The 15000-nt window shown below is 29.6% G+C and overlaps 6 protein-coding genes across 9 annotated transcripts in view; 4 read left to right on the top strand and 2 right to left on the bottom strand.

The window, feature by feature from the left end:
• LOC118448036 (uncharacterized) overlaps nucleotides 1-972 on the top strand; it is a 2085-nt gene extending 1113 nt beyond the window's left edge. The window contains exon 3 of the mRNA XM_035880750.2: nucleotides 1-972. This exon is cut by the window's left edge and continues 93 nt beyond it. Coding sequence (XP_035736643.2) covers nucleotides 1-957 — 957 coding nt within the window. The 3' untranslated portion in view covers nucleotides 958-972.
• mRRF2 (mitochondrial ribosome recycling factor 2) overlaps nucleotides 1-3455 on the bottom strand; it is a 5029-nt gene extending 1574 nt beyond the window's left edge. The window contains exons 1-2 of the mRNA XM_035880748.2: nucleotides 2855-3455; nucleotides 1004-2775 (exon numbers count right to left, since the gene is read on the bottom strand). Of these exons, the coding sequence (XP_035736641.2) occupies nucleotides 1004-2775; nucleotides 2855-2999 (1917 nt within the window). The 5' untranslated portion in view covers nucleotides 3000-3455. The remainder of the gene's footprint in view (nucleotides 1-1003; nucleotides 2776-2854) is intronic.
• Nucleotides 3456-3980: 525 nt separating this feature from the next.
• On the bottom strand, nucleotides 3981-5012 carry mRpS18A (mitochondrial ribosomal protein S18A). Its single transcript, XM_035880763.2, has 4 exons — nucleotides 4766-5012; nucleotides 4502-4635; nucleotides 4272-4395; nucleotides 3981-4192 (listed from the first exon to the last, which is right to left on the bottom strand). Exons 1-4 carry the CDS (start codon nucleotides 4866-4868, stop codon nucleotides 4077-4079), a joined length of 477 nt encoding a protein of 158 aa, XP_035736656.1. The 5' UTR covers nucleotides 4869-5012; the 3' UTR covers nucleotides 3981-4076.
• A 74-nt stretch (nucleotides 5013-5086) lies between these two features.
• On the top strand, nucleotides 5087-6873 carry LOC118448041 (zinc finger protein-like 1 homolog). The gene is made up of 3 exons (XM_035880761.2): nucleotides 5087-5381; nucleotides 5559-5864; nucleotides 5939-6873. The coding sequence occupies exons 1-3, from the start codon at nucleotides 5280-5282 to the stop codon at nucleotides 6497-6499; spliced, it is 969 nt and encodes a 322-aa protein (XP_035736654.1). The 5' UTR covers nucleotides 5087-5279; the 3' UTR covers nucleotides 6500-6873.
• Nucleotides 6874-6990: 117 nt separating this feature from the next.
• On the top strand, nucleotides 6991-11547 carry sro (SDR family oxidoreductase shroud). 4 transcript variants are annotated; one of them, XM_085662658.1, is made up of 8 exons: nucleotides 6991-7451; nucleotides 7556-7684; nucleotides 8091-8387; nucleotides 9081-9362; nucleotides 9555-9860; nucleotides 10175-10406; nucleotides 10751-10967; nucleotides 11532-11547. In XM_085662658.1, exons 3-7 carry the CDS (start codon nucleotides 8255-8257, stop codon nucleotides 10953-10955), a joined length of 1158 nt encoding a protein of 385 aa, XP_085518784.1. In that variant the 5' UTR covers nucleotides 6991-7451; nucleotides 7556-7684; nucleotides 8091-8254; the 3' UTR covers nucleotides 10956-10967; nucleotides 11532-11547. The 4 variants fall into 4 exon arrangements, with proteins under 4 accessions (XP_085518784.1, XP_035736650.1, XP_035736651.1 ...); XM_035880757.2 differs by lacking the exon at nucleotides 11532-11547 and having other exon boundaries at nucleotides 6991-7368; nucleotides 10751-11344; XM_035880758.2 differs by lacking the exon at nucleotides 11532-11547 and having other exon boundaries at nucleotides 10751-11344.
• LOC118448043 (NPC intracellular cholesterol transporter 2 homolog a) lies at nucleotides 11430-12883 on the top strand. The gene is made up of 3 exons (XM_035880764.2): nucleotides 11430-11641; nucleotides 11798-11965; nucleotides 12161-12883. Exons 1-3 carry the CDS (start codon nucleotides 11623-11625, stop codon nucleotides 12436-12438), a joined length of 465 nt encoding a protein of 154 aa, XP_035736657.1. The 5' UTR covers nucleotides 11430-11622; the 3' UTR covers nucleotides 12439-12883.
• Nucleotides 12884-15000: the final 2117 nt, after the last annotated feature.

Below are 15000 nucleotides of genomic sequence, written 5' to 3'. Positions count from 1 at the left end.
GCTAAGATTCAACTTCAATCTGGTTGGAATAAAATAGAATTAAATTTGAAAACATTAACAGACATTGCATTTAAGTCACAGTATATAGCAACGCAGAGATTAGAAATCTGTGCCAATTGTCGATTACGTAGGATATATTTTGTAGATAGGCATTATAATGATTCTGAAATTTCATTGGATTTATATCAAGGATTTCTTGATTTATACATGTTAAAATGGGGTATATATCGAATAGAGAATGCAACGCAAACTACAAACTTAAAACAGAAAAAAACAAATCTTAAGAATAACAATAATAATAATAATAATTACAAAGAATATCAAAACCTTTTAAATGCGGATAACATTGCTAATTCTAATGAGTTATATTATAATAACAAAATAAGTAATTCATTCGTACAGACCCAAACCGATGACCGTCCAAAAGATGTTAATTCCAAATTAATAAATAATATAAGAATGAAATCAAATAGTTTAATAGATGAATTTTTTAGCAGACAACGTCCAACTTCATTATCCGTTGCTAATTTCAAAGATCAAATAATAATAAAATCATATGTTGTACCGATGCATATTAATAAATCGCAAAAAAAAGAGAAATGGAATGATATTAAATTGTCTAATTGGAATAAATTAATAGAAGAAACCAAAGATACATCTAATATCCCAATATCTCTAGACATGCAAAAAGAATATAATGAAACATTTAATAATCAGCAACAAAAATATATTTTAAAGTCTAATAACTTGGATGAAAAATGGACGTATAGGTATCTTTATGAAGGAAAGCATTATTTAAAAACTAATGATATAACAGAAAACGATATGTCAGACGTTCAAAGTATTTCTTATAAGAACAATTCTAATTTTATATTTCCAATATCACAAAAAATCAACAATAATGTAATGAAAATCACTGATGTTCAAAAGAATGTTCAAAAAAAAAGAAAAGACTAAAATCTCGTTGATTTTGCAATAAAATTATTAAAAAATTCATACTCACTTGTTTAATACATTGTGTAACAGCAGCAGAAACTATAGTATCTGATGTACCCTTTCTTATCTCTAACCAATGGAGCTTAATTCCGGTGTCTATAACTGGAGAATTTAATTTTGGACCACTTTTAAGGGCAAGTTTTATGCCCTTTTTTATGGCAGCTATCGTCTTTGGATGTATATCGTCGATATTAGAAGCAGATTCTTTCGTATGATCAAATTGTAAAATTTCTTTTTGCTTGTAATTTGGTATTAAGGACAAAGTTATGGTAACACTATGAAAAGTTTTGCCTATTTTGTACTCATTAGAGAATGTGTCTTTGATCATTTCTGTTATAGCTTCTTTATAAGCTATTTGCAAAGGACCTACATCGGCATCAATTTTATATTCCGTTCTAATTCTTTCTTTAATAATTTCAATGTGCAATTCTCCCATTCCAGCTAACACCGTTTGACCAGTCTCTTCGTCTTGCTTTATTCTTAAGCTAGGATCTTCTCTTCCAAGTTCTTGCAATGCAATTTCTAAAGCTACCTGTTTCGATAGAGAAGGTGGTTCTATAGAACAAAAGAAGACAGGATCTGGTATATTAGTACTAGATGTAAAAATATTATCTAATTTTCTTTCAGCCACTTCAGTAGATTTATATTCATTCATATTTCTTTGGGCATGTTTCATTACTGATGCGCTATTAGTTATCAAATCACCGGTAACAGTAGTTTGTAATCCAGCAACTGCTGCAATATTACCATTATTAATTTCATTAATTTCTTTATATTCATCAGCACAGGCAATATATAAACGACTAATTTGTTCTACCTTTCCTTTTTGAACATTATATATTTTTTCACCTTTCTTCATAGTACCAGTATAAATTCTAAAAAAAGTGATAGGTCCTCTTTGTTTATCATGTATAATTTTAAAAACACGCGCGGATAAATTATTGTTGAAACAACGATAGTCATTTCTGTATTCATTTGGAAATGGCAAATATAATACAATACTATCCATTAAAGGTTGTACACCAATGTTTTTATAAGAACTACCTATAAGAACTGGCACACCATTTCTTGATAATGTAATTTTTCTTAAGGATTCGCATATTGCCTGATCAGTTATTTTATCGAGTGATTCTTCTTCTATTATTACTTCGGCTAATTTGTCATCCAAATTTGATAACTTATCTAGCAACATTTCACGTTTTTCATTCGCTATATTCCATAAATCATTGTCATCGTTTTGCGTTAATTTTTTTCTTATGAAATCTAATCCTTGACTCTTCTTATTAAATATTATTTTCTCTAAGCTTACAATGTCTATTATACCTTCAAAAACGTCTCCCTTTTTTATAGGATATTGTATTGGCAATGCATTGGTATTTAATTTTAATTCTATGGATTTTAAACTTTTTTCAAAGTCTGCATCCGGGCGATCCATTTTATTAACATAAATGATTTTGGGTATCTCGTATTTATCTGCCTGTTTGTAAACTGTTAATGTCTGTGCTTCCACACCAGCTGATCCATCTAATATAATCACCACACCATCCATAACACGTAATGCTTGTTCCACTTCCATAGTAAAATCAATGTGTCCTGGTGTATCAATTAAATTAAAACGATACTTTTTCCAATTAAATGTTACGGCTGCAGAAGTTATTGTTATACCACGTTGACGTTCTTGTTCCATATAATCTGTCACCGTATTCCCATGATGTACTTCTCCCATATTTTTAATAAGTCCAGAGTAAAATAACATTCGTTCGGTTGTTGTTGTTTTACCTATAACAAAATAACATACAAAGTTTTTGTTTGTTATATTTAATAGAATATAGAAAAAAAAATAAAAAAGTATATTAACCGGCATCGATGTGTGCCAATATTCCAATATTTCGTATTTTTTTAACATCGTGTTTCTCAGAATTTGTATTCAAACACTTTGTACTGTGTATATATTGTTTACGTAGCTCGCACCATGTTTTTTTTATTAGTTTACGTTGTAACATTGTTTTAACTAAACGTTATGAACGATTCTAACCTACAATAATCAACACCGTAAATAATTTCGTAGCTATATATGCATGAACATTTAATTTCTGATTGTTGTTTAATTATCAAAGATTTATCATTATTAAATTATAAAATATACGTTTTTTTTTCTTTTTTTAATTCTACGTCCTTGCTACGTTTTTATAGGTTACGTTCATATGACATATGTACATTCGTACGTAATGCTCTCTATCGCAAAGAATGTTAAATGAACCTTTATATGGCATGTATTATTTTCCTATAATAAATATATTATAATTATTAGATTGGCGACTAAGTGATTGCGGATGCGCTTTGGCAACTAAATGATTGCGGATTAGCGTTGGCAACTAAGTGATTGCGGGATTGGCAACTAAGTGATTGCGGGGTTGGCAACTAAGTGATTGCGGATATGGTCACCGCAACGACTTAGTTGCCAAAACAATATGGCGTTGGCAACTAAGTCATTGCGGGGTTGGCAACTAAGTGATTGCGGGGTTGGCAACTAAGTGATTGCGGGGTTGGCAACTAAGTGATTGCGGGATTGGCAACTAAGTGATTGCGGGATTGGCAACTAAGTGATTGCGGGGTTGGCAACTAAGTGATTGCGGGGTTGGCAACTAAGTGATTGCGGGATTGGCAACTAAGTGATTGCGGGGTTGGCAACTAAGTGATTGCGGATTCTGTTTCCGCAATGACTTAGTTGCCAACGGGATATTATCTTGGCAACTAAGTGATTGCGGATTCTGTTTCCGCAATGACTTAGTTGCCAACGGGATATTGTCTTGGCAACTAAGTGATTGCGGATTCTGTTTCCGCAATGACTTAGTTGCCAACGGAAGGTGTAATCCGCAATCACTTAGTTGCCAACCCAATATAATAAATAAATTGTACATATATCTATGTATAAGTTATATATTTTATTAAATGTTAATTATTACGAATTCGTAATTATTACGATTGGAAAGTTTAATAAGATAAATTTTGATATATGATTTTGTACATTTCAGATTAAAATATTTATATGTCTCTTGATATTTATATAATATTAACAATTATAGATATTTATATTTAATAGTTTTCTCATCGTAATATGTGTTAAATTTTTTCCAGTAATATCTTTTTGTAGGATCTTTTTTACTTCCTGCCGGAGTTAAATTAGACATTAAACCTGCAACATTTTAATGTAACGATTAATTAAATTATCCCCACAAAATATTAATTCTTCATTGTAAACCCTTTATAATTACCTGCTTTCTGTGCCATAGCAACCATAGTAGTTATTCTTTTTTGTTGCGTTTTACATAAACCAGTAATCCTACGTGGTAACATACATCCATCTGATCTAACAAATTGACTTAATATGAGAACATCCTGTAAGCAATTAATTTTCATAATTATAGTTGCAGGATAATATACATAATTCATAAGAAAGTGGTTATTAATTTTAAAAGTTATTAAAAGAAAATATTTATTTTACAGTATATTTAACATCAAGACCGATGGAACATATAGGACAAGCTCCTTCTTTAAATTTCATCAATAAGTGTTCATCTTTTCTAGGACATATAACAGATTCAATAATTATATTATTTCCATCCTTTTTTTCGATTACTAAAACAGAAAATGTTTATATTATAAACAACATAATAAAGATATAGGTTATGGCAATATTATATAGATTTGAAAAGAAATTAATAAATTGTCTGATAAAAAATTTTTACGTATAAATAATTTTACTTACTTTCTTTAATGCGTGCTGTCGCAGATAATGATATTGCTCTATTATAATTTGTAACGATAAAACTTTTTCTAATTTGTGACACAAGACGACCAAGCGTGGCCATTTTGAAAAATTGTTTACAACGATACGATTATGAAACTTTAAATGGATGAGATATCAACGTTGTACGAAGCAAAATTATTTTATTTTTTGATGTACATAAAAAAGAACAATTAATATAAATTAATTAAAAATATAAAATTTAATAAACAGGAGAAAGCGTTGCTATTGGACGAAGATTTATAGGAAACGTTCCTATTGGTCCATTCTTTTCTAATGATACACGAAATGTCAGACGACGTGGCCGACAAAATATGGTGGCTTTCTTAAATAATACAGAAGAAATTATTGTGTGATTCATAGATACCAAACAGTTAATTAGATGTAATAATTGTTTATTATTAGATTTCTTAATAGAAGTTGAAATCGAAAAATATTTTACGACATTGGTGATCATATATCATATTAATCCAATATGGGTTTGTGCAAGTGTCCAAAACGAATAGTAACAACCCAGTTTTGTTTTGAACATCGCGTCAATGTTTGCGAACATTGTATGGTTACTAATCATCCAAAGGTATGTTAATAAAAATAATATTTGTTTACGATTTAAGAGATTGCAACAAATATATTTATTAACGATAAATTCGTTTATAGGTTAGGTATACAAAATTACATTGGATTTGACATAATTTAATTTTATTTTATCATTGTATTGATTTAATTCAATGACACGTTATATTATATTTTACAGTGTATAGTGCAATCATATCTTTTATGGCTTCATGATCATGACTACAGTCCAGTTTGTATATTATGTTCTGGAAATTTAAGCGATGGAGATTGTGTTCGATTAACTTGTTATCACATGTATCATTGGGCATGTCTAGACAGATATGCTAGAGAATTACCTGCCACAACAGCACCAGCTGGTTATACTTGTCCATCTTGCAGAACTTGCATTTTTCCACAACCGAAATTAGTATCACCGGTAGCGGACGTTTTAAGAGAAAAATTAGCAGGTGTCAATTGGGCACGTGCTGGCTTAGGCTTACCATTGGTAAATATTTTATATAATTGTATGAATAAGATATTCACGTAAATATATTTAATAATTTATTTTCTATTTTATAGCTCAGCGAAGACAGAGAACAAAAACCAGAACCGGAACATGTTTCATCGGCTTTGGAAACATATTCCTATCACAATCATACTATGACCACTTCTGCACCTACTGTAGTCACACCTCGTAATAATAGTAACGTTAGTTCCATCAATTCTAATATAAGTAATGATCATTTAAACAATCAAAAAGTCGGGCCACCATATTCTGTAGTAAATATAGAAACGTCCATGTCACTGACTAATCAAATGTCAAAAAAAGTATGTGAAGCTTACGATGACCCGAAAGATATGACTTTCGATCACGATGAAAATAAATATCAAAGAAAGTCAGCTATTGAATGGTTCTTAAGGTGGTGGAAATTAATTTCAAGGCCACCCGTAAGACGAAGGAGTACAACAGGTTCTATACACAAGAGATACGTCATGCTAATCTTTGCTGGTATAACAGCGTTCTGTATCATTCTCGTCCTTCTTTCTTGGTTAGGAAGAATGTCTACCGAAGGAGATCCAAGTTACAGTGTACTAGTTAATCCACATGTTAAGGTTCAAGATGAAAAGTTTGGTATGTAATAAATAGAAATATGCGAATATGGTATAAGTCATAACACAAATAATAAAGACTATGTGGAAGTATGAGAAAATAAAGCTAATGAGAGAGAGAGAGGGAGAGAGAGAGAGAGAGAGAGAGAGAGAGAGAGAGAGAGAGAGAGAAAGGGGGGGAGAGAGGCATATATAAGAAAATATTATAAAATATAAAAAGCGAATATTATGTACACGAAAGAAATGTGCAAGTGTATGAAACTGTGTACAGTATACTCCTAGCTCTAACGTTTGTTGATTTTTATGTAATTTAGGCTGTACGATTAAGTTGTATATTTCAGTTAATTAAACGAAAATTGTACGAATTTATAAAATATCAAATGATAATATCTACGAAGGATTAATATTTGATTATATTTATCATTATACCAGTACACCACTCCATCTGTAATATCATTATATATTGTTAGAAAGAAATTATAAGAGAAACGTAGAGAGTGAGAGAGAGAAAGAGAGAGAAGGAGAGAGAAATTTTGTCATAAGTTTCTTGCCTCATTGCAAGTAAAATCTTATTCAAATACATCATGGAAAATTCTTTGTAAGAGATCTCGCCCATTTACATAAATGAATTATACATAATGGCAGGGATGCTTGTAGATCGTAGTTATTGTGCGAAGTTACATCGGAGTATCGGTCACAATATCGATTTATTCGTCTCCGGGTCCGATCCACGATCTAAAAAGATTTATTTTGATCGAGTGAAAAAGAGAAGAAGAAAAAAAAGAAAAAGAAAAAGAATAGAAAAAAAAAGAACAGAGAAAGTCATTTTTAACTTCGAGAAACGTATATAGCACACGATTTATACAGGACATCTTATAACGACGAAACGGAAGTCGAAGGTGAGGTAATTTGAATTCAAAAATAGCGCGTCATAGCCGTGTTGGATCATGGCGGACGTGCCTTCTCGTTCTCCGTAGCTCTCGTATGTATATATTTTGAAAAAAGAATGTTCAAAGTAACGTAAGTAGAGTGGGGATAATCGATTTTACTTTCTTTTTATCTTTCATTTTATGTATGGCCTTATAGAATTGGAACGAAGACGGATACAAGTTTGAAATCATTGTTCATTGATTATTTGGAGATCTCAGAGAATGTCTTTCGCGCATGCGTGAACGATCGATCGATGCGTGCTCGTTTCGTTAAAAGGTTACAAAGGTATACGACGTTTTTCATTTATTATGAAAACTTATGGAATCTTTATTTTCCACGATCTATATATAACTACGTCTTTTCATAGTTTATTAAGACCTTTCTAAAGTGTAATAGTATACTCTCATTCAAGTTACAACCTGGTTACTTCAAGTTTGTTTTCTTTTTCATGCAGACAACACTTTTTCATATCGTTTTCTTTTTCGTTGTAAGGAATGAAAAAGACTGTTGTTATTATTATTATTATTATTATTATTATTATTATTATTATTATTATTATTATTATTACTGTTGTTGTTTATTATTTACTATTCATTATTTCAAATCTCTGACGTTTCATTCTTTTTTCTTTTCTTTTTTTATTTTTATTTTTTTTTTTTTCATTTATTTTCTTTCTTCTTTTTATTTTCAGAATCCATGAGCTGATTTTTACGATAGATATTACAAGTAGAAAGATAAACGGTAAAACAACAAAAAGAAAAAAAGAAACATAAGTAGAGAAGATTGAACGGAAAGGGAAGAAGCTTTTTCCGGAAGTTGTTACTTCGTGGAACATAAACACGCGCCAAATTGAAAATGGGTTTGTCAGCTTGGGTCAGGAAACATTCGATGATATTGATCGCCGGTGCTACCAGTACGGCTGGGTTATTGTATTCCTGTTACACCACGAATAAACGGTTGGCTACCTTGATTTCATTGTGTTCCTTTGGTGAGCTATGCCTTTGTACTTTGAATTTTCATTAAGGTTAACGGTATATAGAATATATATATATATATATATATATATATATATATATATATATGTCTGTGTCTGTGCGTGTGTGTGTTATTTTGATATGATTCGATTAAATATGATTAAATATTATATTAGAAATATTATTGATTCCTTTTGAAACAGTATAACACTTTGAAATCATATTTATTATTGTCAGACTGATTTAGGCTGATCTACGTAGTAGAAAAAATAAAAAAAATAAATAAAAAAAAGAAAAAAGGAAGAAAATCTACGAAAGAACGAAAGACCATTAATCAATGCCAGATATTGATTATCATCGAAACAAATATTAATCATTAAACGATCGAATAATACGTTTAAAAAAAAAAAGTACCAAAAAAAATTAATATTTCTAATGAACGAATATTTTTGAATTAATGATATGATATATAATTATAATTGAAATATATGATTCGGTAGTTTTTATTTCTTTTTTTTTTTTCTTTTTTTTTTTTTTGGTATTTCATAAAATTAAATGTGATTAATGAAGTGTTATCAGTTTCATATAGGATTTCTATCAAAATTTGTATTGATTCTACCGATTGTTTAATAATTAAAAAAATATATGTATATATGTATATAGAAACACATTGATTAAAATAATATATGTAAATTTTTTATCAACAGGTAGCGCATGTTTACAGAAACATTATGGGTCTCGTCATATGCTCAATACGAATAAGGTTGTTATAGTTACAGGATGTGATTCAGGACTTGGTTATAGTTTAGCATTGCATTGTCAATTTCTTGGTGCCACCGTTATAGCCAGCGTTTTAGACGAGAACGGTCAGGGTGCTGAATTATTAAAGAAGACGGGAATCATTGTATTACCACTCGATATTACAAACGAAAAGAGTATTGAACAATTTTACGGTGACGTACGCCTATTACTCAACAAAAAGAGATATAGTAAATTTCATACATTTGTTTTTCTTTTTTCTCTCTCTCTTGTCGAGGATTACGTAAGAAAGATGACGTACGCGCATGCGTACGTTTTTTTTTTAATCCTTCTTATTCTTTTCGTTTTTCTTTACAATTTTTTTTCACCCCGCCACCTCCCATTTTTTTTCTTTTTTTTTTTCTTTTTCCTCTTCGTTTCAGCTTTGAAAGCGTTGGTGAACAATGCGGGCGTTATGATATTCGGCGAATTCGAATGGCAAACCAAGGATCAGATGAAACATCAATTGGAGGTGAATTTTCTTGGAACGATGAAGATCACACATCAATTGATGCCGCTCATCCGAAGGGATTCAACAAGGATTGTCGTTGTCTCGAGCCATTGCGCGAGCGAACCATTACCCGGAGTAGCGGCCTACAGCGCGACAAAGGCCGCGATCAATGCTTGGGCCACGGCCATCAGGGTAGAATTAAAGAAATATGGCATCGACGTTGTTACCTTTGTACCTGGTCTGTTACATTTTTTTCTTTTTCTTTTTCTCACTTTTTTTTTTCTTGAAAAAAAAAAAAAAAAAAAAAAAAAAAAAAAAAAAAAAAAAGAAAATGAAAGAAGAAGATTAACACCTGCTTATCTTATCATTTTTCTTTCTTTCTTTCTTTCTTTTTTTTTTTTTTTTGTTTCAATTGTACCAACAACAAAGTTGCGTCGTTTTTCATTCGTTCTATATCTGCCTTTATTGTTTATCTACGTTTATTATTCCTTTTTATTTTGTTTATTTATTTATTTATCAATTTTTTTTTCCTTCTTTTTTTTTCCCCCGTAGGATCCTTCACCCAAGAGAGTAACATTTTGGCCAAACAATCGGAATGTTTCGATGCAATGAAAGAATCTATGACATTAGATGCGAGGTATTTCTATAAGGATTATTTTGATCGATATGCGAAATATTTTGAACCATTGGCTTGTAAGGTCACGCCCAAAGCCGTCGAGAATCCAAGGATTTATGAAAAATTCGAGGGAGCATTATTGGACAGTTATCCCTCGTCGGTTTATAAGTGAGTCTTGTAATAATTTTTTTTTCTTCTTTTTTTTTTTGTTTTTTTTATAACGCGTTTTGTATACATAGTGTAACGATATTTTCTTTCTTTTAAAAAAAGTTAAACGAGATATGACCTTTGATCGTTACTTGTTATTTGATAAACGACACTTCAGATGGTGTTGATTCGAAGATGGAATTAAATGGGACAAGCACTCGATTGAAAGTTAATAATTAAAGTATTGTCTCGTAAAATTTTTGAAGAATTTATATAGATATCGATAAAATATCTTTTTTTTTTTTTTTTTTTTCCATATGGAACATTTAAAGATGGAATTATCTTTTCAATTATTATCTTTACAGATGCGAGCCTTGGAGATATTGTTTCTATTATACATTATTTAAAATCACACCCTATTACATACGTGATCGATTGACCGAGTCATTTGTAAAATTACCGAATTGGAAAGAAAAGAATATTGATAAGGGGTTTGAGGTCGATAGTTCAAAGGGCCCGATTTTTGAACAGATCGCTAAGGATTTTAGTTTGTTAGAAAAAGATTTATAGCATACGAAAGAGAAAGTATCTTTCCTTTTCTTTTTATTTTTTATTCCAATAAATTGTTCGTCTATATTTTTCATAGAAATATATATATATATATATATATATATGTATATAAATGTGTATGTGTACATATCTTCATTATTTTAACAGATTGAATTTTTCTTAAATAAAACGTATGTTCGCTGTATATATTTGCATCTTTTTTTTTTTTAACGCAACAATTAGCTGCAATTTTATGTTCTTTTTTATTTTCTTTATTTTTATTTTCTCTTTTTTTATAATTTCTTTTTCAAGTATACTATTACAGGTATAATATATATATATATATTATATATATATATATAAGGTATAATATATATATATATATATATATATATATATATATATATATATAAGAACAATAGAATGACTATTACGTAAATAATTAATTACTTTTGTCAATAAGATTCATTGATACATCCTCGTGGATTTATTAGATAAAATGTTCTTTATGTCAATAAAAATGTTCACAGCTGCTCAAGCACAGGTGGGTATTTCAAGTGTTTGAAACGAATGAGAGCTTATCTTTTTGTAAACAGGTCTTTGATTAGATATTAGGGAGCAATAAATACTGTCTTGGTTAAGGATTGTAATCATTCAACGAGAAATCATATTCGTCAAATTCATCACAATGGCTCTTCTCACTTTTGGTAAATCTCATATTGATTAAATTTTATTCCATAATTATTTTCATTGTTAAACAAATTAAATCATATATAAATATATATATATGTATATATTTTGTTTATTTATTTATTTATAACGTTGATAAAACATTCATTTTCATTCTCATATTTATTGTACAGTTTACATTTTGCTTGCATTTTACATTGGCTCGTCCGTGCAAACTGAATATCGTAAATGCGAGGGTGGATTACCTGAACCTAGTAACTTAAAAATCGAAGGTTGTGATAAATTACCTTGTTTATTTGTCAAAGGTACTGATTTAAAAGCGCAATGGGATTTTGTAGTTAGTGAGTATCAATAATAAGTATTAATCGTAATTATTAATTAATTAATTAATAACTAGTTATTATCGATATAAAATCAATATTTTAACGATCTGATTTATAAGTTATCTCTATTTCGTTTATATATATATATATATATATATATATATATATATATATATATATATACATATATACATACATACACACTGTTTATAGCTGCCGATACTGCTACCTTAAAACCACAAGTTAAATTAACGGTATTGGGTATTACTACGGATTTTGAATATCCACATCCAGATGCATGCGAGGATTTAATAAATTCCGAATGTCCTTTGGAAAAAGGAGAATTGGTCACTTATGCATTAACAATGTCTATCTTGAAAAGCTATCCAAATATAAGATTGGAAGTTGAATTCTCTCTTCTCGACGAAAATAAGAATGCCCAAGTTTGCTTTATAATTGAAGGAAAAATCAAGCCAAATCAGAATTATTGATAATGTTTTTTATACGTATAATTAAGCTTACTAACTATTATTATTATTATTATTATTATTATTATTATTATTATTATTATTATTAGTATTAATATTATTGTTGTTGTAATAATTATTATTGTTATACGTTAATGATCAAAATAACGAATTAGTCATATATGAGAAATAGTTGTATGCAATTTAATCGTTAAAATTCATCGAGAATGTGATACGATATTGTTCAGTGAGACAGCCGTACATGAATGCATACATGCATACATACATACATACGTACATGCACACATGCATACATATGTGTCACGGATCGATTCAGCAGAGAGAGGAAGGAAACAGCTAGGAGAAAAGGACTAGATATATTTTTCGATTTTAATAGTCTCTCTCATTTTTCACTGGGAAAATCTATTGTAATTTAATTCGTATTGAAATAACATCCTATAAATATTATTAATTCGAATTAACGCGTGTACAATCATATTTCCCCCCTTTCAATTGTTTCCTTGCTCTTTCCTTTTCCTTCTTGTTCGTTTGCGCTCTCGGCCATTTTTTCCGAAAAAAAAAAAAAGTAAAAAAAAAAAGAAAAAAGATAAAAAAGGAATTAATCCCTTAATCAGATAATAATTCAAATAATTCGATATCGCCGATAACGACAAATAAGATTTCCTTTACGATTATCTTCTTCATCTTTTTCTTTTTTTTTCTCTTTATATCATCGTTGTCATCATGACCTGAAAATAGACGTGTTGACGTAAAAAAAAAAAAAAGAGAAAAGAAGGAAGGAAGGTAGGAAGCGAAAAAGAAAAAATGCAAAAGAAAAAAAAAGGAAAAGGAAAGGACGAGCAAAGGAAAAGAAAGAAAAGGAAGGAAATGATAAGGGAGGATCATAAGTTATAAATAAGAGCGAATTAAAAAGGGATACGTTTAGGTACACATGTACCATTGGAGAAAGGAGCGAGATGAAAATCCTGGGGGTTCGGGCGTATGCCTGACCCACATCCCTGCACATCGATCGGCCCGGTCGCCCAGCTTTAGAGGGATATCTAGCAACGACATTGAACCAACCACCGTTGCGAACAACTTCAGCAAATTGTGTTAAAATCAAAGACTGGTATTGTGCGACATAGTATGAAGATTCTCTTTCTCTCTTTCTTCGATTAACAAAAGGCATTATGACATTAATCATCATAGTTCAAGAAGATATGGCTATAACAAATCCAATAACTTCGTATTCTACATCTAAATTCGTATTTTGTTACTAAAACAGACATTACAAACATGAAACTAATAGTTAGATCATTATTATTATTATGATTATTGTTATTATTATGATTATTATTATTATTATTAGATCAAAAAGGATATTTATTTATTAATTCATTTAGATGCAATAAGAATTTTTCTAATTTTAATTGAAATAATATTATCATTGAATCTTCTATTATTATATATTTTTTTTTTCCTTTTTTTTTTCAGAATACTTTTAACAATGGGAAATGTATCTCTCCCCATCTCTCATTTTCCTCATCACGTACGCGACATATTCCATGGATTTTGTTTTAAATAAAGAAAAGTTAATGTATTTTCCATGAAATAATTTACGGCCATTATCGGGATTAGAATAACTATGATTTTATTGAAACTCGGTCTATCACGAAGGTATTGCTATTGTTTCTCGACATTTTACAACGTAGCTATTGTTATCCGTAGATTTACGAGCGATTTTATAAAGAAACTGATGTCGTTTCCTCCTTCTCCACCCCACTTCATCCCTCACCTAGTTTACTTCCTCCTTCTCCTCCTCCTCCTCCTCTTCATCCCCTTAATATCTTAGCTCTTTTCATTCGTTTAAATATCTAACTTTAAATATTATCGAATAGAGACTTTTAAATATATATATATATATATATATATATATATATATATAATTTCAAGAAAGTACTTAAACAATTTCATTTATTTTTCTTTATTCTTTAAGAACGTCGATTATCGATGATGAAAGAAAAAAGAAAAAAGGAAAGGAAAAGAAAAATCTATTACTAAAATATCGTCAATTTGAAAAATGTATGAAATATATCTACGTATTGCAGATTCGAATCGTTGAACCTGACAGATTTTGATTTATTCGTAGAGCTAAGTCAGGAAATCCAGTGGCTAGTTTTATCGACTTTTCGCATATGTATGTATGTATTTCATTTTAGATCAATGTAATCTATTTCAACGTCCGCTCAACATCGTCTTAATACCATATATATATATGTATGTATTCATGTATACATGTATGGATCCATATATATTTATGTATGTATATATATATTTATATATGTATATATGTATGCAGGTATATATACATAAGTTATTCACGCATATTTTCATTTATCTCCAATAGATTCGATTTACCAAGATGCATTGCATTTTAGGATCGATATAAATATCTATTTCGTAACTAAAAAGAAATACGATCAATAGAAAGATTAATAGAATAGAAAATAAAATTAATAATTATGATTTATCAAAGTGGATAAATTGTTGACATGTCCTTTTAATCGATTTAACAACATAATCTCT

This window comes from Vespa mandarinia, chromosome 19 (genome assembly GCF_050613455.1).
Source record: "Vespa mandarinia isolate Hongniang chromosome 19, ASM5061345v1, whole genome shotgun sequence".
In the NCBI taxonomy this organism is placed as follows: Eukaryota; Metazoa; Arthropoda; class Insecta; order Hymenoptera; family Vespidae; genus Vespa; species Vespa mandarinia.
The sequence above is the reverse complement of the archived record's forward strand: the minus strand, read 5'-3'. Positions and strand labels throughout refer to the sequence as shown.